The sequence below is a fragment of the Haliotis rubra genome, unplaced genomic scaffold (assembly GCF_003918875.1).
Source record: "Haliotis rubra isolate DU_JTF1 unplaced genomic scaffold, ASM391887v1 Scf130, whole genome shotgun sequence".
Classification (NCBI taxonomy): domain Eukaryota; kingdom Metazoa; phylum Mollusca; class Gastropoda; order Lepetellida; family Haliotidae; genus Haliotis; species Haliotis rubra.
In genome coordinates this window covers 1,086,008-1,110,853 of record NW_025765226.1, presented here as the reverse complement: position 1 = coordinate 1,110,853, position 24,846 = coordinate 1,086,008, and the positions used below count along the sequence as shown (strand labels likewise).

General features: G+C 44.9%; 1 protein-coding gene across 1 annotated transcript in view; it reads left to right on the top strand.

Annotated features, from left to right (window-relative positions):
- The window catches only part of LOC124267281 (Fanconi anemia group I protein-like), a 55,264-nt gene that overhangs the window by 16,084 nt on the left and 14,334 nt on the right, over positions 1-24,846 (top strand). The window contains 9 exon segments of the mRNA XM_046702192.1: positions 154-276; positions 9,208-9,276; positions 10,300-10,401; positions 11,421-11,597; positions 12,280-12,401; positions 13,152-13,328; positions 15,089-15,268; positions 15,635-15,798; positions 16,716-16,792. Of these exon segments, the coding sequence (XP_046558148.1) occupies positions 154-276; positions 9,208-9,276; positions 10,300-10,401; positions 11,421-11,597; positions 12,280-12,401; positions 13,152-13,328; positions 15,089-15,268; positions 15,635-15,798; positions 16,716-16,792 (1,191 nt within the window).

Below are 24,846 nucleotides of genomic sequence, written 5' to 3'. Positions count from 1 at the left end.
TGTTAATTACAGCTCTTTTGTTGTCTGCTGGTTTTACACCTAGTTCTTCTATAGACTGATTAGTTAGCTCCTTAGTTTCAACTTTGGAATCAACCCGTAACATCTGACTGATGAATACAACACACAGAGATTCATTCATTTCACCTCTGTCAGATCCAGGTAGACGTCCATAAGCCGTACAATGCTGCAAGTAACGAGGCTCTGTGCCTGGAGATCCTGGGCAACTTGAGACGATGCTGCACCCAACAGGCTGACGTCCGCCTTCAGCTGTATGAGGTGAGATGTAGCAAGTTGTAATACCACATCTCTTCAACTCCTTGTGAGCATCGTTTGGTTTGTTGATGCAGATCTGTCATGATGAAAATCATGAAAATCTTAGGTGAAAACCAGAAGTATGCAGAAAACACCAACTGGTATTAATAAGTGCAGGGATTTACGGGACACAAATCTCTGCGTCCTATACCCATACAAATTGACAGTGAACGCAACCAATTCTCCTTCATAGAGATCGTCCTTGGGGTACATATTATGCATTTTCCACGCTGAAAATGTCCTGTGACAGTTGTATCAATGTTTTTTGAATAAAAAGATTGTACAATAAATAAACTTTTTTATTTATTATACGGCCCCCACCTCGTGGAGTTACCTCCCGTTGCACATGCGCACCAACTGGGTAATCACCTAGGCCCGTATCATCATTCCTTCTGCTGTCACTCACGTGTATAGACGTGTTAATGTGTAGAGCAGCGCTGTACTCTCCAAGAGAACTCAAAAGAGCTATGTCTGAGACAACACCACCTGTATGTATGGTCTTTATTTTGTCCTTGAACGGAACAGTAAAGCTTCGCGGTCGGTTGTTTCATAATTGTGACTTTGTATTAATTATTTTACGCTCACTTTCCCGTGGTTTACGCACATGTTGCTCTGCCAAGGCGGGAAGTTTAGCGTGCCACGTGGTTGTAATATTGCGTATTGAACCCACTATTGCTTCCCGTGGTAGCCTTCACGTATTTCAATGTTTTCTACGTGTATCTTAGCTGCTGGTCCGCTGTTAGCTACATGCTTGCGTGTTTGCTTTCAGGCGTTTTCCTCCTGTTCGGTCTGTGGGAAAAGCATACCCAGGGCCGACCACCACGATAAATGCATCGTGTGTTTGGAGAAAACGGATCATATCTCAGAAACCTGTGAGATTTGCAAGGGCTTTTCCCCCCGGACCCAGAAGAGAAGGGCGGCGGATTTTCTATTTTATAGAGAGATGCGTGAGGCGGGAGGGGAACTGACCCAGGTCCCCCCGTCCAAAGCGCAAAAGCCTCGCAGTAAGGGCAAAAAGTCGCGTAGCCAGTCGCCTTCTCCCGCTCCTAGTAGCGGTTTTGATATGTCGTTAATAACTCAGTTGTTTCAGCAGCATGTGGACTCGGTGAGGTCCCTTGTCCATGAGTCGGTTGGAGGGCTCCGGCAGGAGTTCCTCGCCCACTCTGGGCAGGGGGCGGAGAGTCTGGGGGTTGGATCGCCGAGCCCGGCTCGATCCCTCGCCTTGAGGCGCCTGTAGATCCGCTGCCTCTGGCTTCGGGTCGGGACGCCGGGCTGCCCCCGGGAGGGGGAGGCTCGGCCCCAGTCCCCTCTCGGAGTTGGCGCAGGGGCCGCTGATGATTCCTGGGGTTCCGATCCCGCGCCGCCCCGCCCCATGAGGGCGGAGGCACCAGTTCTGCCTGGTCTGCCTCCAGCGTCTCGGGACCGGGGTCCGTGCGTGAAGGCAGGTGCTGACGCGGGGCGTTCTGTCTGCTCCTCCCTCTCTTCTGTGCCTGGTGCTAGCCGCCCACCGGGTCGGGGTTCGGGTCCTCTTCTAAAGGAGACCCAGACTCGGACTCTCGGCTCGGGCCCGAGTCCATGGATACTGGGAGGTTGAGGAGCAGGAGGGTGCCTTCCGCTTTTTCGGCGACGCTTTGCGTGGGAGGTCCGCAACGCATTGCCGAAGTTCCTACCCCAGGCAGCGGTGCCTGCCAGCCGCCGGACTCGTCTGAGTTCCTCCTGCCAGGCAGGCGTTTGCCCCTCAGCAGCCCACGAGACGCTGCTCCGTATTCTACCGCCGTTGGTCCAGGACGTGGTCGATCCTCCTGTCTGGGTCTCGCCTCCATTTCGACTTGCCTGAGCTTGTCCGAGGTACCAGCTAGGGGAGGATTCCCTGTTCGCTGTTCCAATGGTGGAAGAGTCGCAGTTTACGGGTCGCCTCGGGGAGGCTCGGCTTCCTCGAGCAGCTCTGGCTGCTCGGCAAGGGCGCTTAACACCACCGCTTGCTTCCTGGGCGCTTCTGCAGCATCGCGCACGGACCTACGAGGAGGTCTACCGGAACGCTATGCAGCAGGTGCGGTCGTGGTCCATGAGGCCTACTCTCCTCGATCCAGAGGTCGGCCCTGGAGGCGGAGGGGCATGCTGGAGACGTATCTCCGCATGTCGTGCTACTCCGTCAGTTATCCGAGGTCCAGGCACACCTCGCGCGCGACTCCTTGCGGTCCGCTGCATCGACGGTGATGTGCGCAGTCATGGGGATGCGCAAGCTGTGGCTGTCGACGTCTCGGTACTCGGCAACTAGACAGCAGACCTTGCTGGCCCTTCCCTACCGTCTGGGAGCGACGCTGTTTCCTGGGGCCCAGCAGCTACCTCCTTCAAGGACTCGAAGCCTTGTTGGAGCACCCGCGGGCTTCTCGCCCCCGCGCTTCCGTTCCACCTTCCTCCGCCGGGGTGCAGCCTACACCCGAAGTCCGGCTGGTTGGCTTCGCCCCTTGGCAGGTAGGCGGAGGAACCGGTCCGCCAAGGGTAAGGGCAAAGAGCAGTCCTCTTGGACTAGCTCCCAGCCTTTTCGCAGGCGCGGGAGGTCTGCTCTGACCTCTCGTTAACCCATCAGGCTGTAGACCCAGCCGTGTGTCACTCCCAGTCAGCTCCGCTTACTCGACCACGACGCCGCCTTACTCCAACGCATACCAGTGGGAGGTCAGCTCTCTCTATTCCTGCCAGAGTGGGAGAAGGCTACAAACAACACTTGGGTGCTGTCCACCGCCAGTGTCGGGCCATTTACCACTGTGGAAGCTGCAGGTCCGCCCAACTTCACCGCATACGCCGCGACTCGGGTGCCGCCATGTCAGGCAAGGCGGACATATTGCGCGACGAAGTCCAGGCTTTGCTGGACAAGTCCGCAATCGAAGATACCACCGGGAGAGGAACAGGCGGATTTTACTCCACGCACTTCCTCGTCCAAGAAAAGACGGCAGGTTCCGGCCCCATTCTCAACCTCAAGGGGTTGAATCGCATGCTAGAAGTTCCATCCTTCAAGATGGAGACACTGCGCTCGGCGATCTCCTCTGTTCAGCCCGGCGATTGGCTCACGTCAATCAACCTAAAGGATGCGTATCTGCATGTGCCCATACATCCATCGTTCAAGCAGTACCTTCGGTTCTCTTACGACGGGATGTGTTACCAATTCACGGTGCTCCCCTTCGGCATATCCACCTCCCAAGGGTGTTCACCAAGCTCATGTTAGTCCCGGCTACTTGCTTGCTCGCAAGGAAGGCGTTGTTACCCTTACCTGGACGACTGGTTGCTCGGCGCACTCGGAGCCTAGATGCTACTCACACGGTGATAGACATTCTAGTTCGACTGGGGTGGATCATCAACCTCAAGAAATCCGACCTGGTACCCACCCAGGACTTGGTTTTTCTCGGGGCGAGGTTCCAAACACACAAGGATCTCGTTTCCTTGTCGCCCGACCGGGTCACCAGAGTACGTGAGATGGTGTCTTCGTTCCTCTCCCAGCCCCAGGCACCAGCACGGACTTGGCTCCGTCTACTGGGCCATATGGCGGCGACGATCTCTGTAGTGTGGCGGGCGGTTGAGGGTGCCCTATACAGCAAGCTTTGGCGAAGTCTGTGGGCTCACTCGGAGGACCTGAGCTGAGTCTCACAGTCCCCGGTGGTTGACACCTCACCTTCAGTGGTGGGACCAATGTCCGGAATCTCACCAGGGGATCCCCTTGGAAATCCCGGCGCCAGCTCTTACAGTTCAGACCGAGCGCGCCCCTCACGGGCTGGGGGTGTTCTAGGCAGTCTGTCGGTGTCCGGACTCTGGTCGAAGCGGAAGCCCGCCTTCACATCAACGCGTTGGAACTGAGAGCTGTGCGTTTGGTTTTCGAGCGCCCGAGCATGTCCAGGGCCAGGTGGTTCGTCTTCAGTTGGACAACCAGACGGCCATGTCGCATATCCTGAAGCAATGCACGGTGTCCCCGAAAGCTCCGGGGAGACATGGGACTTTCTCCTCTGGTGCGACCAGTGCGCATTGTCAGGTACTCCCTGTTTATCTTCCGGGCTGGAGAGCGCGCGAGCAAGCGCTCTCTCGCCAGATCCTGGCCCCGCGACGAAGTGGATGCTTCCGACCGCAGATATTCAGAGTTATCTCCCAGTTGTAACGGGTTGTTCCAAGTGGATCTGTTTGCGTCCGGGCGGGGCTAATCAGACACCCGATGTTCTGCTCTCGAATACCGGACCGGTGGGCGTTGGCTGCCGCCTTCCTGCTGGATTGGACGGGCAAAGTGCTCTGCGTTCGCCGTTACCACTCATTCCCTGTGTCCTTTCACAGCTGTCCACCCAGCCAGCTCAGCTGCTTGTGCTACCGGCACCGCTTTGGCCGTCACAGAGCTGGTTTCCGGTAATTCTCTGGTTTCTGGCTCAGCCTCCTGTTCTATTACCTTTACGACCGGACATTCTCACTCAGAACGGAGCTTCCACCCCAATCCAAGGATTCAGTGGGTGGCTTGGCCTCTGTCAGGTCTAGCCTCGAGGCACGCCTGAATTCCTGCAGCAGTTGCAGACACAATTCTGGCCGGTATGGATTCGACAAACGCTCAGTATGAGGATAGGTGGTCCCGCCTGCGCGCCGCTGGTGTTCAGATAGGGGATTGCAGATTCCTTTTCTGCGGATTTAGTCGAGTATTGAGTTTTTGCAAGCCCGTTTGGAAGAAGGCCTGGCGGCTTCGACCATCTGCGTGGCTACTCCACCGCTATTTCCACCTTTCACACCCCTGTCGATGGTGCTCTTCTGGGGCAGCACCCTCTCGCGACAGCTTTTAGCTGGCGCTGATCGGGTTCGACCTGCTGTCAGGCTTAAACCAGCCCACCTTGGGATTTGTCAATTGTGCTCGATTGGCTGTCCGTCCCACTTTCTCACACCTATCGGGCTATTTCCATTCAGTTGTTAACTTGGAAGGCTGTTTTCTGGTGGCGGTAACATCCGGGCGTAGGGTCGGCGATTTACATGCTATGTCAGTCCGACCGGGCGCTGACTGTGTTTCACACTGATCGTGTCAGTATTCGGCCCCTGGATCGTGCATCAGCCCGAAGGTCAATCACGCTTTCCATGTGACAGCTCCTATCGAACTTCCCACTCTTACCCAGCCTTCCACATCGGGGACCTCTGCAATGAGCACTCACCCGTTCGATGTCCGTAAGACTCTCAAGGTCTATATCAAACGAACGCAGGGGATCCGTGACGGGTACCCAGCTGTTCTGTTGTTACGGTGGCGGAAGGCTGGTGTGCGGGCGAAAGCAAGCAGACTTTGTCTCGCTGGCTAGTTTCGTCGTATCTGTACTGCTTATCAGGCTAAGGGCAAGCCTCCCCTGAGGGGTTGAAGGCTCACTCGGTCAGGGCAGTAGCCGCATCAAAGCTTTTGCATCGGCACTCCCCATTGAAGAGATCTGCTCTGCCGCTATTTGGAGCCGCCTAGCACGCGTTTATTCGGCATTATCAGCTCGATCACGCATTCCCGTAATCGCGGCGAAGCTTTGGCCGTTCTATTCTCCAGTGGACAGTGTCCTGCCACCCTGACCGAAAGTGAGTCTTGGTTCATTGGTTTTGTTGACGCTGCTGTTCAATACTGAGTTTTATTGACATATCCGCTATTGGGAGCTAAATAACCTCATTTCGATCCTCTCCGGAGTATTTAGGTCGATTGTGAGCGGTTTTGACATTCCCCCCTACGGTGCTTACTAATCGACACAAGGTGGATGGGGCTTTGTTTACATTTTGCACCATGTGCGAGTTCCTATGCGAACCTTTGAGGTCGTCTTCGAGTACAATCCTCCCTGTCAGTTCCCCTCCCATAATGCCTCTCGCGGGAGCGAAAACTGGGACATGTGACAGGTGAGTGTTATGGCGTCTGTTACATTATTCAATTAACGATAGCTATTTGTATGTGCTTGGACAGAATTCCTCCTCCTGGCCTCCGGTCTTTGGGAGTCTGTGTTTATGCATAATATGTACCCCAAGGGCGATCTCTATGAAGAAGAATTAACCAAACCTGAAGAGGTTTTCAATTCTTCGAAGAGAGTCGCCCATGGGGTAGGGCCTCCTCCTTAATTCTGTTCACTGATTTATTCAGCAGAAGGAATGATGATACGGGCCTAGGTGATTACCCAGTTGGTGCGCATGCGCAACGGGAGGTAACTCCACGAGGTTGGGGCCGTATAATAAATAAAAAAGTTTATTTATTGTACAATCTTTTTATTCAAAAAACATTGATACAACTGTCACAGGACATTTTCAGCGTGGAAAATGCATAATATGTACCCCAAGGACGACTCTCTTCGAAGAATTGAAAACCTCTTCAGGTTTGGTTAAATTTATTAGCATTTCCACAGCGGCACAGAACAGTCCAAATACTTTTTGTAAAAATTCCAATCAAGTAACAATAAGTTATCACTGAGTTTGCTACTAGCTGAGTTATGGAATCATTTGCAGTTTGATTACTGTAACAATTTAAGTGATAATCATGATACACAATACAAAAACAGTATTAATTATAATATCTAAGTGTCTGGGACCCCCATTTTGTTGACCAGGACCCCTGAAAATTAAGAGTATGAGTCCAAAGGAACCCTCAAATACAGGACTCAAGGTAAATTCCTGTACGTGTCATAATATGTCTTTCATCAGACATATGGGCAGCCTGACGACAGTGTACTTGGGATGCAGGCAAGACATTTCAAAGGCAAGGTCCGCATATTTATCATGCTTTTCCTGAATCTTGCCAATCACATTGCTATCAGAAGGGCAGAAAATTCAATGATATAAATAAATTCATTGGCTTTATCAAAAAGGATAAGATCAGGTTTGTTGGCTGGAATTCTTCTGAGGCTGTATATGGGCCTATTCCACAGAAGTTTGAAAGCATCATTTTCCATGATGCCCTGGACATGTTCAGGGTCATACCATGAATGGACCTCGGAGTCAAAGCCACAGACATGCGGAGACGGAAGTAAAAGCAACGAGCCATTCCATCATGTCGTTTAAGAGATGCTGTTTGTGCCAAAGGAGGGCATCCACTGACAAGGTGTTGGACAGTCTCTGTAAATTCATTACATAGTCAACATTTCATATTGATATTTTGTTTAAGAATCACATTTTGGCGATCACGAGTGGGAAGTGACTGGTCCTGAGCAGCAAAAAGGAAGCCCTCCGTTTCACATTAAGACCAGCCGACTTCATCCAGGCGAAGGAGTCGATGGGATTGCTATTCTGTTCCACACACTGCATGTACACATGATGCAATGGTTTCTCAGAAAGCTTTTCCACACATGACAGACTCTGGGCAGACTTGGTGAAGGACTTCACCTGGTTTACCCCCATCGCTGTACCGTCCAGCAGTACATTACCTTCAACAAAATCAACCTCAAATTTTAGATTTTGTTCAACAACCTGAGCACGCTTAAAATAGCTGTGGAATTCCTTTCTTTCATCATGAGTCTTGACATGCATCACCAGAGGATCATCCGATAAATAAATATGTGCAAAAGTACACAATAAAGTTCTATCATGAATAGCCTCCACATTAATCCAGAATTGATTGGCATGTATAAACGGTTAAGAGAGGAACGAGGGTGGTGGGCTCTGTTATCAGACATGATCCTTCTGGTCAGGCGGTCAAGACTCTGGATGTCTTGTTTTGTCCAGTCAACTACTCCAAAGGAATAGGAAAGGACTGGCACAGCAAAAGTATTGGTGGCTTTGACCTTGTTTCGAGCATTTACCTCTGAGCTCCAGATTTTCTTTAAGTGAGAATTTGTACTCAGCCAAACATCATGTAAGCCTGTAAACTAGAGTGCTAGATTTTCATGGATTCCATGACTGCAAGAATCCTTTCAGTATCATTTACCATGGACTCATAAAGTAATCCACAAATCCATGTTATCACCCAGAACAGGATTTCTTGTCATGCACTGGCATTCAAGATATCCACGGCTGTGTTTTAGGCCGGGGTTCAAACCTGTACACAGATGGGGTGTGGCCTCCTTGCCTTGTCAAAGCTGTCCTTAGATGCAAAGCAATGCAGTATTCAAGTACATTCCATGAAATATCACAAAACTGACTCACCGGTTCAGGCTGATATGAAGTCAAAGTATAAAGAAGTAGTGAAGACTCACAGCAAAAAGTATGGATGCAGACAGTCTACAAAACATACATTTTGAAAATATATTTCTCATTTTTAAATCCAGATTTGAATTTCCCACTGTGTCAGTCAGGTGGCCAGAGGAGGTGTGTTTCCATAGAAACAAGCCTTGGAGTGGGGAAATGTTTCATTCAGGGTTTCATATTTCAGGCAGGCTGGGCAAATGCCCCCCTCCCCCACTCCCCTGACACCATGCTGTGCAGGGCTAGGGTTGTCAACTATCTGATGCTGACATCTCTTTGCTGAAGATTTTATATTCAGAATATATGTAAATGTTGATGTTTCATATATGCTAATCAAATTTATCTCTTTAGTCATCAAAATATGAAGTGAAAGGGTTGTTGGACATTTACTATAAGGCATGTGTTTATTCTAGTAGTAAATTCCAAGGTTAACCTTTGACATCGCCAAGCTCTTGCCAGGCACCCATAGCCGTCACAGGGTGATAACATCTTCACTGGCAAACCAGGGGTGGTTTGGACGTTTGCACCCCGGCCTTTAAGCTGTGAGATTGAGAGTGTGAGCAATTAACAGTTTGATGGTGCACAAAAATATGTTTTGAATGATTTGATTTGCCAAATGAATCATGGTGAGTATTATTTTTTCAGTATAAGTTGTGCAGCTGCACATTGAAAATATTTAATTTCACATTTCAATATTTTCTGTTTCATAGGACGCAAATTAAACACGATCCCTGAATATTCTCCTTTGTACAGGGTCTTTATGAAGTGCTATGCCACAACTCGAGACTTCAGGCACCTATTCTAGATATGCTGCTAAATCAGGTAAAACAAGTTGGGTTGGTTGGTTTTGTTAGTTTGTTGGTTTGTTCCTTCATTACATGCTGGGAATATAAAGTCGACGCCTCGTCTGTCTGTCCGTCCGTAATCATTTTGTTCAGGAGCATAACTCAAAAACTGTTCAATATTTTTCAACAAAAATTGGTAGATATATCAAACAGAACCTAAAGTGGTGCCTTTTGCTATTTACAGATTTTTGTCCTTTTTATTTTAAATGTAGTACTAAAATCTTTATTACTTTCCAAACTTAATCATCTAGTTTCATTTATCTGTGGGTATGGAGGTCACCCCGAGAGTTACCTGATCTTGATTAAGCCATTCCAAAGCAAGTGCTTCAGTTTATATGGAAATCTAAACCGGATAAGATCAAAAGGGAACGTTATCTGTATGAGATTCATTCCATTGCGTTATGTAAGAATCAAGCATACACAAAGACGATTATTTTGCGATGCACAGTATCACTCAGAATCATGTGAAAAGGATGAACAGCATTAATCTTGATTTTGGGTTGTGGAATGGCTCCCTCACTTATGGTACCTGGTACGTTTCTGTATTTGGACTTTGTTTAGGGGACATTTCTGTATAAGGATATGTAGTACCAGTGCCAACAACGACCCCTTCAGCCTCATTAATTCCACATACCCCTTCAGCCTCATTAATTCCAGATGTGCATATCACAACCCCTTCAGCAAGACAGCAACAGTGACTGATGTTAGCAATCATCCATGCCATGGATGATATGCAAACGACCAGTTCACAGAGTAGGACCACTACGTCTCCATAGTTTGGAACAGGAGGAAGAGCCTGTCTAACTACAGGAATAGAATACATTTTTTCATTAATCTTTCTCTATTTACTTCTTAAGTCTCCCATAGGATATTTGTGTTGATATTTGGGTGTGTTCTTTAATTCAAAATTTCCATATTTCCAATGCAATCATTATATTTATGATAAGTTTCAATCAATAAAATATGGCATCAACTGTAAACTGTGTGTATGCCTTCTCAGATCAATCGTTACTACGAGTCCGACAGCGACATGACGCCTCCATTAAAGCTGGACCCCTGTATCCTGGCTCAAGGGGAGTCTGTGTATCTGGCAGAACCCATGGTAGGTGGAACATACTGGGGAGTGGATCAGCTGAGACAAAAATTGCTTATTAAAGAAATTTTCCTGGGAACACAGCATACAAAAGCATGTACCCTTTTTCACTTCTATTGACAATCAGATGATCAACTGACAGAAATTAAAGAGACAGAAGGAATGAAAGTTGATGTAGCTGCCTTTCTGACAGGACCGGTAAAGGGAAGTTGTCAGATCTTTGTTGGTGGTTTGTTTGTTGTTTAACGCCACACTCAGCAATATTCCAGTGATATTGAGTTAAATCAAATTGGAACAATTAAGTCTGAACCAGACAATCCAGTGATCAACAGCATGAGCATCGATCTGCGCAGTTGGGAACCGATGACATGTGTCAACTAAGTCAACGAGCCTGAACACTCGATCCCGATAGTCGTCTCTTATGACAAGTATGAATTGCTGAAGACCAATTCTAACCTGGATCTAGTGGTAGTGGGAATAAAGGCATGATTTTAATGAGTTTGTTCAGAAACTGATACTGTACAGTACTGTATCATCAATAACATCGCGTTCTTTAACTCACCGACCCGTGAAGGTCTGGGTTAGAATGAATCTTCAGTAACCCATGCTTGTCGTAAGAGGCGACTAACGGGATCGGGCGGTTGCTGACTTAGTTGACACATGTCATCGGTTCCCAATTGTGCAGATCGATGCTCATGCTGTTAATCACTGGATTGTCTGGTCCAGACTCGATTATTTACAGACCGCCGCCATATAGCTGGAACATTGCTGAGTGCCGCGTAAAACTAAACTCGCTCACTCACTCACTCACTTTAACTCACCTGACTGAAATGAACTTTAATCATGCTCAACTTGTCTGGTAACTTGTAAATGTGTGGCAAATCTGGGCAGACTGCAGTATTTGGGTCATCAAACCAGAACAAACATTTTCACACTTTTATGAAAATCCAAAACATTCCATGCATGCGCAGTTCCTTATTTACAAATCGTCTTAAACCAGAGTCTCATCAAGCTCAATCATATTTCAGGGGCACCTGCTAGGCTGCATCCAGCAGTGTGTTCTAAAGACCAGACAGTTCCAGAACCAGGCAGGTGGGGATGAGGATGAAGATGAGGACTGTGTGACGGCCTTGACTGAGCTGGAGGAGTTGCTGACGTCACTGACGACCAGGATGATTGCATGTGAGATGGAAGACTTTGAACTGGTATGTAAATCTGTAAACTTTGTTAGGTAAAACACTCAAACAGTGAGAAATTTACTGTTTCACTGGCATTTAAAAAGTTGGTGAGTAACAGTAAAGGCAAGATACTTTGATGGATGAAAATTTGTCTCTATCGTATTAGTTTCCTTCATAGTAGAATATTTAGTGACTATTTCATGTCGTTTGTCAAATTTGTAGATCTCATTGAGTGAATTCTGAAAGCCATACTTTCATGAGTATGTGATTTTCAGAAACACATTTAAAAAACTCCAAGGTTGCCTCACCTTCTCAGGGCTCGATTTAGTGCTTTGTTACTTGCACTGATGCTAGCCAATATTACAAAGTGCAATGTAGTTATTATTCTAACTTGCACCAGGTGCAGGTCAATTTTTGAGTGGATAAACTTCTGAATAAAACATCTAAATAACTCAATAGCATATTTCTTTCATAACATTTCTTTCATTTCACCATAAAATCAGTGCAACTGGAATTTGGCTGGTGCAACTAGGTTTTTATCTTAGGTTGCACCTGGTGCAAGTAGGTTAACAACTCCTAAATTGAGCCCTGCTTCTACAATAGATAATGATCAGTAGTTTAGTGGGGAGATTGTGAGGGTTGTGCAGGAGTCCTGTCACCATCATATACAATGTACAACAATAATAGTGTCTTCATTCTGGGAATGAAGGACAAATCAGCGGACTTTTCGCTGGCGTCCAGCGTTGGTGTCAAGAACAACATCTACGCCATCATGGTGCTTGGGGCTTATGAGGTGCTGATGGAGTACACCTTTACTGCTGGACAGTTCAGGTCAGTCAGACATATGCTGTTTTAAAAAAGTGGAAGATAACATTTGGAAGGCTTTTGGGTCCTTAGCTTTATAAAGTAAGCGGGGCAGTGGGTAGCCTATAGTGGTTAAAGCTTTAGCTTGTCAATTCCCCACATGGGTACAATGTGAGAAGAACATTACTGATGTCCCCGCCATAATATTGCTAAAAGCGACGTAAAACTCACTCATTCATGAAGTAAGCATGAAGCCATACTCAGTTATCGAAATAAACTTTCCTTTTTTTTCTTGCATATGTGTCAATTAATACTTCATTTAAAAAGTGAAACAAATAACAATAAATGTCATTAAGAATTTGGCAAATAGATGAATGCTGGTGACACATTGACTTCATAACTCCCCAAACATCTTTTATAAAGTTTTCATGTAGTTTTCAGATTAAACATTGCATTCCATGCAGTGTGTGCCCTTAACCCTGAAAATCTGGAGGCCCTAAGTACCCCGACCATAAAAAGTTTAGGGTCCTGATCATAATGTGTAGGCCCTATATTTTAGCTATAATATAAGTAATTCCCAATAAACAAGGCCATGAGAACCTACAGAAAACATAAGCTATGGGTCCAAGTGGTTTAAGGGATGACTTTAATTTTCAAACGCTGGTTCCATGGCATGGTTTGATAAAAAGTATCCGTAAAATAAGTAATTAGAAATTGATATTGCTTGAATATTACTAAATGCGGCGTAAAATAATACTGACTCTCACTCACTCATAGTCTGAGCAGCTGTGAACAAGTTCTGAAGCTGTATGACAACTACCACAAGCTGAGTGATGTGCTGAAGGAGAAGACAGCTGCAGCTGCTGGAAAGAAGGGCCGTCCTGCAGCTGGGAAGATCCCCCACAGTCTGCTGTCTCTCCCCTTTGTGGTCAACATCTTGAAGGCTCTACTCAGGTCAGTTATAGGCACTCTCAGATCTGGGACAGGCTCTACTCAAATCAGTTGAAGACTTCATAGGGATCTGTTGGAGGCAATACAAGTGTCTTTTGAAAGCACTATAGTGATCAGCTAAAGGTACCATGGGGTCATTTGAAGGCATCAGTGGGGTCTTTTGAAAGCATAATAGTGGTCAGCTAAAGGTACCACAGGGTCATTTGAAGGCACCAGTGGGGTCTTTTGAGGGCACTATAGTGATAAGCTAAAGGTACCACAGGGTCATTTGAAGCCACTAGTGGGGTCTGTTGAAGGCTCTATAGTGATAAGCTAAAGGTACCACGGGGTCATTTGAAGCCACTAGTGGGGTCTGTTGAAGGCTCTATAGTGATAAGCTGAAGGTACCACAGGGTCATTTGAAGCCACTAGTGGGGGCTGTTGAAGGCACTGTAGTGATCAGCTAAAGGTACCACGGGGTCATTTGAAGCCACAAGTTGGGTCTTTTGAAAGCATTATAGTGATAAGCTGAAGGTACCACAGGGTCATTTGAAGGCACCAGTGGGGTCTGTTGAAGGCACTGTAGTGATCAGCTAAAGGTACCACGGGGTCATTTGAAGCCACAAGTTGGGTCTTTTGAAAGCATTATAGTGATAAGCTAAAGGTACCACGGGGTCATTTGAAGGCACTAGTGGGATCTTTTGAAAGCGTTATAGTGATAAGCTGAAGGTACCACGGGGTCATTTGAAGGCACTAGTGGGGCCTGTTGAAAGCTCTATAGTGATAAGCTAAAGGTACCAGGGGGTCATTTGAAGCCACTAGTGGGGTCTGTTGAAGCCTCTATAGTGATAAGCTAAAGGTACCACAGGGTCATTTGAAGGAACCAGTGGGTCTGTTGAAGGCTCTATAGTGATAAGCTAAAGGTACCACAGGGTCATTTGAAGGCACCAGTGGGGTCTGTTGAAAGCACTATAGTGATAAGCTAAAGGTACCACGGGGTCATTTGAAGCCACTAGTGGGGTCTGTTGAAGCCTCTATAGTGATAAGCTAAAGGTACCACAGGGTCATTTGAAGGCATCAGTGGGTCTGTTGAAGGCTCTATAGTGATAAGCTAAAGGTACCACGGGGTCATTTGAAGCCACTATTCGGGTCTGTTGAAGGCTCTATAGTGATAAGCTAAAGGTACCAGGGGGTCATTTGAAGCCACTAGTGGGGTCTGTTGAAGGCTCTATAGTGATAAGCTAAAGGTACCACAGGGTCATTTGAAGCCACTAGTGGGGTCTGTTGTAGGCTCTATAGTGATAAGCTAAAGGTACCAGGGGGTCATTTGAAGCCACTAGTGGGGTCTGTTGAAGGCTCTTTAGTGATAAGCTAAAGGTACCAGGGGGTCATATGAAGCCACTACCCTGATAGCAATGTTTGTTGGGCCAACATTGTCCAACGTAGGCCCAATGATGGCCAATGTTGGTCTAACATTGGCCCAACGGACATTGCTATCTGGGTAGTGGGGTCTGTTGAAGGGTCTATAGTGATAAGCTAAAGGTACCACGGGGTCATTTGAAGCCACTAGTGGGGTCTGTTGAAGGCTCTATAGTGATAAGCTAAAGGTACCACAGGGTCAGTAGAAGGAATTAATGGGGTCAGCCATAGAGACTACTTGGGCCAGTTGAACGCACCACTGGGATCATATATGCACCATGGATTTGCATCGACAATCCCAATGCTATTACATGTACTTTAAAACACTTGTTAGTTCCTCTAACACTGATGCTGTAATGTTGTAGTGACACCAGCACAGTTCATGAAGACAGCCTGGCTGTACTACGTGGGTGTCCTGAGTTCCTGCAGTACATCATGTCCGTGGCCCTCCAGAAGGTGCATCAGATAGCAGACAAGGGCACCTGTGACGGGGCTGCTGGTGTAGGGAAGGAGAGACTGCTCTCACACTGCTACTTTCTAGCCAGGTGAGGAGGGATAAAGGATTGGTTCACACCATGTGGTCATCAGGTAACAGGAACGTCTGGTTGTAAAAAATTGATGAATTCTCTAGTCCGTGACTAAATAATTTCAGTAATGACATTTTCCTGCATTAGCACTTGCGTATATTTTCAGCTATGTAGCAGAGTATTTTTCTGAGTAGTGCAACCAAAAATTGATTTATAACCGTGATGAAAGTGATGGGCATGGTATTATTTTTCTCATGTGGTCTACAGATAAAAGGATCAATTAACTTGAAATAATTTAACAGCACATACCTGTATTGACAATACCACCCTCATAATGTGCAATAATGGATTAATTAATGGTATTTGACCCTGTGTTTTCTTCAGGCTGTTGATGACGTACTACACAGAGAATCAGATTCTGACTGAGGAACAGAAGAAAGAGAGGAAAAAGAACATCTGTAGCCAGAGTCTGGAGGGGCTGGTTGGCATCATGTCCTATGTCTGTAGTCTGGGCCAGACACACCTCTGTCAGTGTCTGTGTAACATAGGTGAGTTCAGACAGTGGTCAGACATACTTGTCAGTGTCTGTGTAACAGGTGAGTTCAGACAGTGGCCCAACATACCTTCATCAGTGTCTGTGTAACACAGGTGAGTTCAGACAGTGGCCCAACACACCTCCATCAGTGTCTGTGTAACACAGGTGAGTTCAGACAGTGGCCCAACATACCATCATCAGTGTCTGTGTACCTCCATCAACAGGTGAGTTCAGACAGTGGCCCAACATACCTGGCCCAACAACAGATGATTTAAAATAGTGACCTGTAAATAGGTGAGGACAGTCATACCTGTCTGTGCCATAGGTGAGTTCAGACAATGGCCCAACATACCTCCATCACAGAAATGACTTCAGACAAGGATCTGGTGAGTTCAAACAGCCACAGTCCATGAGTTAGTAACCTTAATCTGGGGACATTGGTGCCTTAAGAAATGAGTTCAGATCAGTGGTCCAATGAGATCCAGTAATGTTCTGTATCTACAGACAGCAGTACCCATAGATAAGCCGACCCCCTTCTATAGACTGCTTTTTTTGGTCCTCAAAATGGCTTATCTACGGTAATATACAGTAACCCAGGTATCTGGGAAGCAGCTGACCACAGTTCTCTCACAGGTCTGTTCAAGTTGGTTCTGGGTGGTGGGGTAGCCTAGTGGTTAAAGCGTTCGCTCGTCACGCTGAAGACCTGGGTCTGATTCCTCACATGGGTACAATGTGTGAAGCCCATTTCTGGTGTCCCCGCCGTGATATTGCTGGAATATTGCTAAAAGCAGCGTAAAACTAAACTAACTCACTCACTTTAGTTGGTTCTACAGAAAGATGCTAAATAGGTAATAATAATTCTTCCCTTATGCATTTGTTTTTCCTCCCTCTTGTATTATTGGTTTTCCGGATTTGTCCTGATTGTTCCAGAGAAAGATTGTGATGGGGTGGAAGTGCGTGTCTCCAACAAGCCCGACAAAATCCACACATACATTAAAACCCTACAGGTAAGTGACATAAACCTGCACATGTCAGGTGCTCAGTTTCCTCTTCCTGAATCTCATAATAGTTTGTTGTTTAATGCCGCACTCAGCAATATTTCAGCTGTATGGAGGCAGTCTGTAAATAATAGTCTGGACCAGACAGTCCAGTGATCAACATCATAACCATCAATCTAATCAATTGGGATATGATGACACATGTCAACCAAGTCAACGAGCCTGACCACCCGATCCTGTTGGTCGCTTCTTATGACAAGCTGAAGACCAATGCTAACCAGGATCTTGACGGGTCGAATCTCATGATAGACTCATAGTGATTTTACATTGAGGTTATCATATGTGTGTCAGACTGTTTTTACAAATCAATTGTTCGAATTCATGTATTTCTGAGCAAGATCAAATGTGATACATGAATTCTTGCAGGAGTTCAAAATGTCAGCAGGCCACACATGCTGGTGTAGTCATTTCTATATTACCCATTACTTCTCAACCTCCTTTGGACAAATGCAGTGTAGATCATGACCATTGTTTAGAAAACCACAACTGTAAAATGAATAGAAATGACCTCAACAATCTTCAGCTATGACGTTGTTTCTTGTGTCATGTCACTCTGACGACCATACATCACAGTTATACTCACATGACATAAACAATGCAATCAGAATGACAAAATAATCAGTTCAAATGACACGATTTTTCGACACATTATTTTTATGAATTTCTAACCCTATGGTTAATTAAAAAAATAGGGAGCAAATAATAAATTATAATTATTAATTCATATCAGTGAATAAAGCGAGTGAATAAAGGGAGTCCATCCATATGATGGGCTTATTCCCAGATAGCATTCAGGCCCAACGTTGGCAATAGTTTGCCAACGTCTGAATGCTATCTTAGAATAAGTCTGACTCAGAGACTGAAAGAAAGACAGAACAATCCCCCCAAATCAAGGCACGATGAGCGCCGAATTATATGCTCTTATTTTTTTAATAATTTTGTGAGGTGAAATTGGGTTTAACGTCATGCTTGAGAATATTTAGCTCATATGACGACGTGCATGCGTGTGTATGTGTATGTGCGGCTGCTTGAACTAGCCCAGACTGAAGCTGGTTTTATAGTGCTAGCCCACTGAGATACAATGCCGCAGTGAAGCATGAATACCCCACTCAGACACATTATACTGACTCCGAGCCGACCAGTCCTTGTTGTACTCATTAATGCCGAGCGCCAGGCAGGGACCAACAAGTACCATATTTTAACGTCTTTTGGTATTACGCGGTCAGGAAACAAATAAATTTTTCCTTATCCTGACTCATGTTTATTTGCTTGTCTTCTTCTGGCGAACCTAGTGGAACACGTATATCTCCCAATTGAAGTTCCCTTCAATAAAAAATCACTCATTAGTACTGACCACGAGTTACCTCCCTTCCACAAGCGCGGGAACGAGGGCGCCACCCGAACCCATGTGCCTCACTCTCTCCTTCTTCGCCCAGTGAGCTGGACGTGAGAGCACCTGTGTCTCCCAACACACTATATCCTTTAATTATATTTAGTTAAGTTCCTCTTATACATTAGTATAGAGGTAGTACTAGTATAATTATTCAATTTGCATTGATTATTAATTGTGTTTCTGCTGTTTTATTCCGCGGTTTAAATCGTGTTTGTTCAGTAGGCTACATTAATGAAAATTTGCACAGAATGTAAACTTCGTTATTCTGATACCGATCCACATTTTAATGCCCTAGTTGCATTACTCCATGTTCCTTTGATTCTCGTTGTAAATTTTGTATCAATTTACCTATCTCTGCCTTTGACAAATATTTATGTTCCGTTTACAGACGGAAGGCAGATAAATCCCGTAAACAGAATTCAAACATGGCTAATAGATCGCAAATTAATGTTTCATGTCAACTGTTGACTGAGGACACGCCACCGCTGGTGGCATGCCTGAGTTTCCCTCGGCGGATAAGCGTGGGACGCAGTCCGCTATGTCCAAGAAACGACTTGCATCTCAAGAGCTGCCGTCTTCTCAGTCCAAGTCGAGGAAACCATACATATCATCTCATACATTGCGTACACCAAGATCTACAGCTTCATCTAAAGGGAAGTCAACAAAATCTAATAATTTTGCCTCTGATATCTTACCAGTTACAGAATTAGCTTTATATGATGACGATATGCCAATTATCATTCAAGAAGTTCGTCACAAGAAACGGCCCATTTCTGCGACTGTCACCTCAGCGCAGATAAACACACAACCGGAGATGCCGACTCTATCACCAGAAATTTTATCTGAGGGTCCGTCACCTCTGCAGAGAGACATCCTCATCAGCATGAACCGCTTCAGGCGACTTGATCAACCAGATAATGAGGGTGATGGAAGACCGCTCACGGCTTACAGAGCCTCAGAGCCCACGGGCCTTAGAGCCCACCCCATATCAAGTCATACAGGGCCTCAGAGCCGCCTTGGCTTCGCGTGGGGCCTCTGAGCCCATAGGCGTGCCTCCACGAAGGGCAACCCTGCCGGAGTGAGCTCTTTGCATAAGGTATCCCAGGCCGCCTCGAGAAGGAGCCAGAGCCTCACCTTTTGCAAGAGGCTTGCGGAGAAGGGCTTCGCCGAGCACGCACCTTGTCATGCGAAGGCGTCCAGCGAAGCAAGCGCTCATATGTCGGATCGGACACTGACTCCAGACATTCGCGTAGGACGCGAAGGCTAAGTGGTTCTACATCGCCTGGAAGACGATCGTGTAGCCCTCAACGTTCGAGAAGTCCAGAGCGTCTGCGAAGCCATCACCGTTCACGAAGCCCACAATCTCTGCGAAGGATGTCTTCTCCAAGGTCTACATACACTAGCCACTCGTCAGTCCGTTCTCCTCAGTCCTCACATAGATCTTCTTACAGATCGAGGACTCCGACATACGACCATACGTCAGAGGAGGACGATGGTATCATTTTCTCAGAGGCTGAGAAAAAGCACTTCGCAGAGCCCACACCCTGTAGAACACAAAGGTCGTTCGCGAAGCAAGCGCTCATATATTGATCAGACTCTGACTCGATACTTTTGTGAAGGTCGCGAAGGCTAAGTGGCTCCAAGTCTACTTCACCCAGAAGATCTAGAAGCGTTACTTCGAGATCTTCGCGAAGTCCCCGGCGTTCGCCGAGGAAGTCTCCTCCAAGGTCTCCATATACTAGCCACTCGTCATATATAGCCACTCGTCAGTCCGTTCAAGACATCGCATGAGTTGTCTATCAACTGTAAACCATATGCCGTCTACAAGCCTACGCGAAGACAGCACAGGCTAGACTACAATTACTTCCGTTACAAGTCATCATCAATTCGCATCTAGACGAATCTCTACCGTTCAATTCACCGGTTCAGGTCAAACCTCATCTACTATGGTGGACCAAGAGATCGAATGTTTGAATAGGCGTCTCGTTAACAGAGCTGGAATCGATAACACTTCTCTACGTAGATGTGTCACTATAAGATTGGGGAGCCCATCTTGCCAACAGGACGGCATCAGGGCTATGAGCAATCAAGAGAACAAATTACACATAAATCTGCTAGAGATGCAAGCAGTAATAAACGCCTTAATGCACTGGAGCAACTTACTACAGTATACCCTGTGGATGATTTACACAGTCAATTCGACAGTGGCGTTTTATGTGAACAACTAAGCTCAACCAGGTCCCCGAACATATCGACTCTGTTTTCAATTGTTCGATTTAATCGACAATCTCATCATACATGTCAGAGCATATCACATTCCGGGAGCAAAGAATGTGATAGCAGACGTTCTCTCTCGGCCACACATACCATCGCCGACAGAATGAATGCTCCATACAGAGATATTCACTCAAATTTTCAAGGTAATAGGAACTACACTAATAGACCTATTTACCACTCGATTCAACAAACAACTGACAACATTCATATCGCCAGTTTACAACACAGAACGTCGCTGTATTAAATTATCAACAGACGAAGAGCCTAATTAAGGATCTTCAAACCGACTACCTACTACAATACGATTATCTACATGCGTGACCATTACGCAGACCTGCAGACAATTCAATAACGAAATTGAACAGCAGCCTTGTTACAGCGATTAAAACTCATAATCGTCAACGATTTCCTGAGAAGAAATATGTGCAACAAGTTCAGCTTTAACAGTCTACAAGCTGACAACTTGCAAGGTTTATTGAACCTTATATAAAGGAATCGGAATTATCTTCAAGACTGAAGTTACTTTTACGACAGCATGGAAAATAACCTACCCAGCATTAATATTACAGAGCGAGGTATTTATTTGCCGGAGGTTTAGCGCGTTTACCATCAACCCTCGAAACACGTGGTCACTTTCGGGTAACCGAGGAAGCTACGGTGAAGACCGGCGATTGTTCTATTATCGGCGCACAGCACTATATTATACAAGGTTCCTTTTCCTGCTACACGGTGACATCACAGCGGGTACTCTACAGAATCAAAATGCCTTGTTCTGATTGGACCGAGATGGACAGCGCCCTACGCAGAGGTCGATCATAGTTCACAGTTCAACACATAGGTTGCAAGTGACAACAATATATCAGTGAGCGAGCAAGCCTCCTTACAGTCCAGCTAATCTGAACCTTCATGATTGGGCTGCCTTCTTGAGGTTAGAGACCTCCCTATCAAGTAAGGGCGAGGCACGGCGGTCAGGCGATTTTTACATAAGTTCAACGATGGCAGTCATCCCTGGTTTGTGCACCTACATCGTCAAGCGCCGCCTTGGCGAATTTATCTCGACGACGGGATACAAATGGATCCAAATCCATAAGCGTCTCAGACTACAGTTGAATTCATCATCAAGCTACTAACACAACTAGATGGTTAGTAACCTACTTAAGTTGGACCTAGAACCTTCGCAAGATCTGCTAATTCTAGGTTTTGATTTTGTAACGGCAGTATAATTGTAATTGTACACAAGGAGAACCATGGATCAAGATCCAACAGTCAGCTCACCAAGACAATGACAGGCAGAGGCAGACTACAAAATCCAGTCAAAAGCAGAGCCTCCATCACCGAATTTGGTCGCGGCCTACTGACCAGCTGAACGTGGTTTCAACTCTTATTCAAAGCGGACAACCAATGCTACATCTTATAAGTAATTGCACCGAATCTGTTAATACATCACCCCAAACAAAGCGGAAAGCCAGACATATTCCAACTTCGTATGGATTATATCAAGAAGCGTGTCGAATAACAAGTTATTCAGTTATTCAGCCAGAGCGCAAAGCAGTCTAGCTTGCCTGGGCGTAACTCCACTGGCAACATATCGATGACAAATGGCACAGTTTGTCAATTATGCTGCAAAGAAGGATTTACAGCTAGATATGCTACTCATCCTCAAGTGGCGGACTACTTATGTTATCTACGTCAAACTAAGATTTTATAAGGCTCAACTTGTCCACCTATCTTGCAGCAATAGCTCTATCATAACTGAGAGCGAGCGCCAAGTTCTAACCCAGTTACTTTCGCCTTGCTACGAGCTTTCCGATTTGAGGATTAAAACGAGTTTCACGCTCCAACTTGGGATCTGAATATAGTGCTCCAACACCTCACAAGTGAGGTTTATGAACACGCTTTGATGATATACTTGGACCCCATGATATGATGAATCTATCACGATGGCCAGTAAGAGCACTGAAAATATATCTCCACCGAGGCCAAACAGGAGGGAAAATGCAAGAGATTATTTCCTCTATCAAGCTACATGAGGCGGAAGTCTCACGTACTATCTCCTTTTGGATCAGAACTGTAATACTACGTGCCTACAAGACTGCAGGATCGACCCTCCATGAGCTTCTAATCCTCATGATATTAGAGAGCTAACATATACATTGCTCTACACAAATGCTATTGAAATAATGAAGGGTTATTTCTGGAGATCCGATATGGTGTTTGCCAACCACTATCTGAGAGATATCACCACCGAGGACGTCTCAGGTATCCACCAATTCGGTTCCCAGGGTCCTTGCACAACAGTTGACAGTTCCTCGGAGAAGATAAGTCAATCTTACAGATTTCTACTTATCTTATAACAGTACTAAATAGCTACATGCTATATATATTTTGCTTAAGTTCTTTTATTATCTTAAGCTCAGTACTATGGTTATTATATCATACAATATATAAGCTAACAACTCTACGGAGTTTGTTATTATATATTTAGCTTAAGCTAATCATATCTTAAGCTCAGTACTATGGTTACATTATAAATGTATTAGCTAACAAACTCTACAGAGTTTGTTTTTGCTATTATATATGTAGCTTAAGTTCATTATATCTTAAACACAGTACTATACTCATATCATAAAATATATTAGCTAACAAACTCTGACGGAGTTTTGCTATTATATATGTAGCTTAAGTTTCATCATATCTTAAGCATTATGGTTACATTATAACATGTATTAGCTAACAAACTTTACGGAGTTTTGCTATTATATATGTAGCTTAAGTTTATTCATATCTTAAAGCTCAGTACTATGTTTATATCATATAAGTATATTAGCTAACAAACTCTAAAGAGTTTTTGCTATTATATACTTAACTTAAGTTTCATCATATCTTAAGCATTATGGTTACATTATAACATGTATTAGCTAACAAACTCTACGGAGTTTTTTGCTATTATATATGTAGCTTAAGTTTATTCATATCTTAAAGCTCAGTACTGTGCTTATATCATATAAGTATATTAGCTAACAAACTCTAAAGAGTTTTTTGCTATCATATACTTAGCTTAAATTTCATCATATCTTAAGCATTATGGTTACATTATAAAATGTAATAGCTAACAAACTCTACGGAGTTGGTTTGGCTATTTAGGTAGCTTAAGTTAATTATATCTTAAGCACAGTACTATAATCATACTATATATATGCCTACAACTCTTAGGAGTTCTACTATTATATATATGTTCAGCTTAAGTTTCAATCCTTAAGCTCAGTCATATGTTCATTTCATAACATGTATTAGTTAACAAACTCTCAGTAGTTGGTTACTATTATACAGCTTAAAGTATCATTATGCCTTAAGCACAATTTTGTTATAACTTACATATATGCATATTGTAAGCTTACTACTTTGATTCTTATAAAAGTATTCATTATAAACTATCAACAGTTTATACTATCACATTAATAGCTTTAGCTTAATTAATGTTCTATATACTTTTATTATATTCAGTACATTGTAATAACCCTTATATGGCAGCTGATAAGTTAACAGCAGGAATTCAGTTCAGTGCCTTCATGAAGTTCCCTTAGGGTTATTACAATCATCTCAGTTCAAATCACTAATTAGTAAAATCCAAAGTATATATAATCCCACCTCCTATTCCGTAGGATTCTACAAGCAAATAAACATGAGTCAGGATAAGGAAAAATATGAAATTTTTAGAGTAAAATTAATATTTTTATACTTATCCTGACTGATGAGGTAAGCCCTCCCGTCCTCCCCAATTAACACTTTGGATTTCCCTGGAAATTCAGGTGTTGGGCTCAGTATATGAGCAGAGAGTGAGGCACATGGGTTCGGGTGGAGCCCCTCGTTCCCGAGCTTGTGGAAGGGAGGTAACTCGTGGTCAGTACTAATGAGTGATTTTTTATTGAAGGGAACTTCAATTGGGAGATACAAGTGTTCCACTAGGTTCGCCAGAAGAAGAAGACAAGCAAATAAACATGAGTCAGGATAAGTATAAAAATATTAATTTTACTCTAAAAATTTCATTTTTGTGAAGTAAGTGACTGATGTAATGTATCCGCTGTGTTATGAGTGAGGGAGGACTGTGCAATTTCTAGAATTAATTCCTCCGCCATGCACTCTGTAATTTGACTGGCCTGTTGCAAAGATCAGAGGAGCACTGTACACATAATGGATCTAATTTTACTACCCTCCACAATTAAAAAACCCTGTTATTTCTGACAAATTTCAATGACTGGGGTAGTTTGTTAGCTTCAGGTAAATCCATTAAAGAGTATCTTATACATGCTTCATTGTATTTTATCCTTGCCGA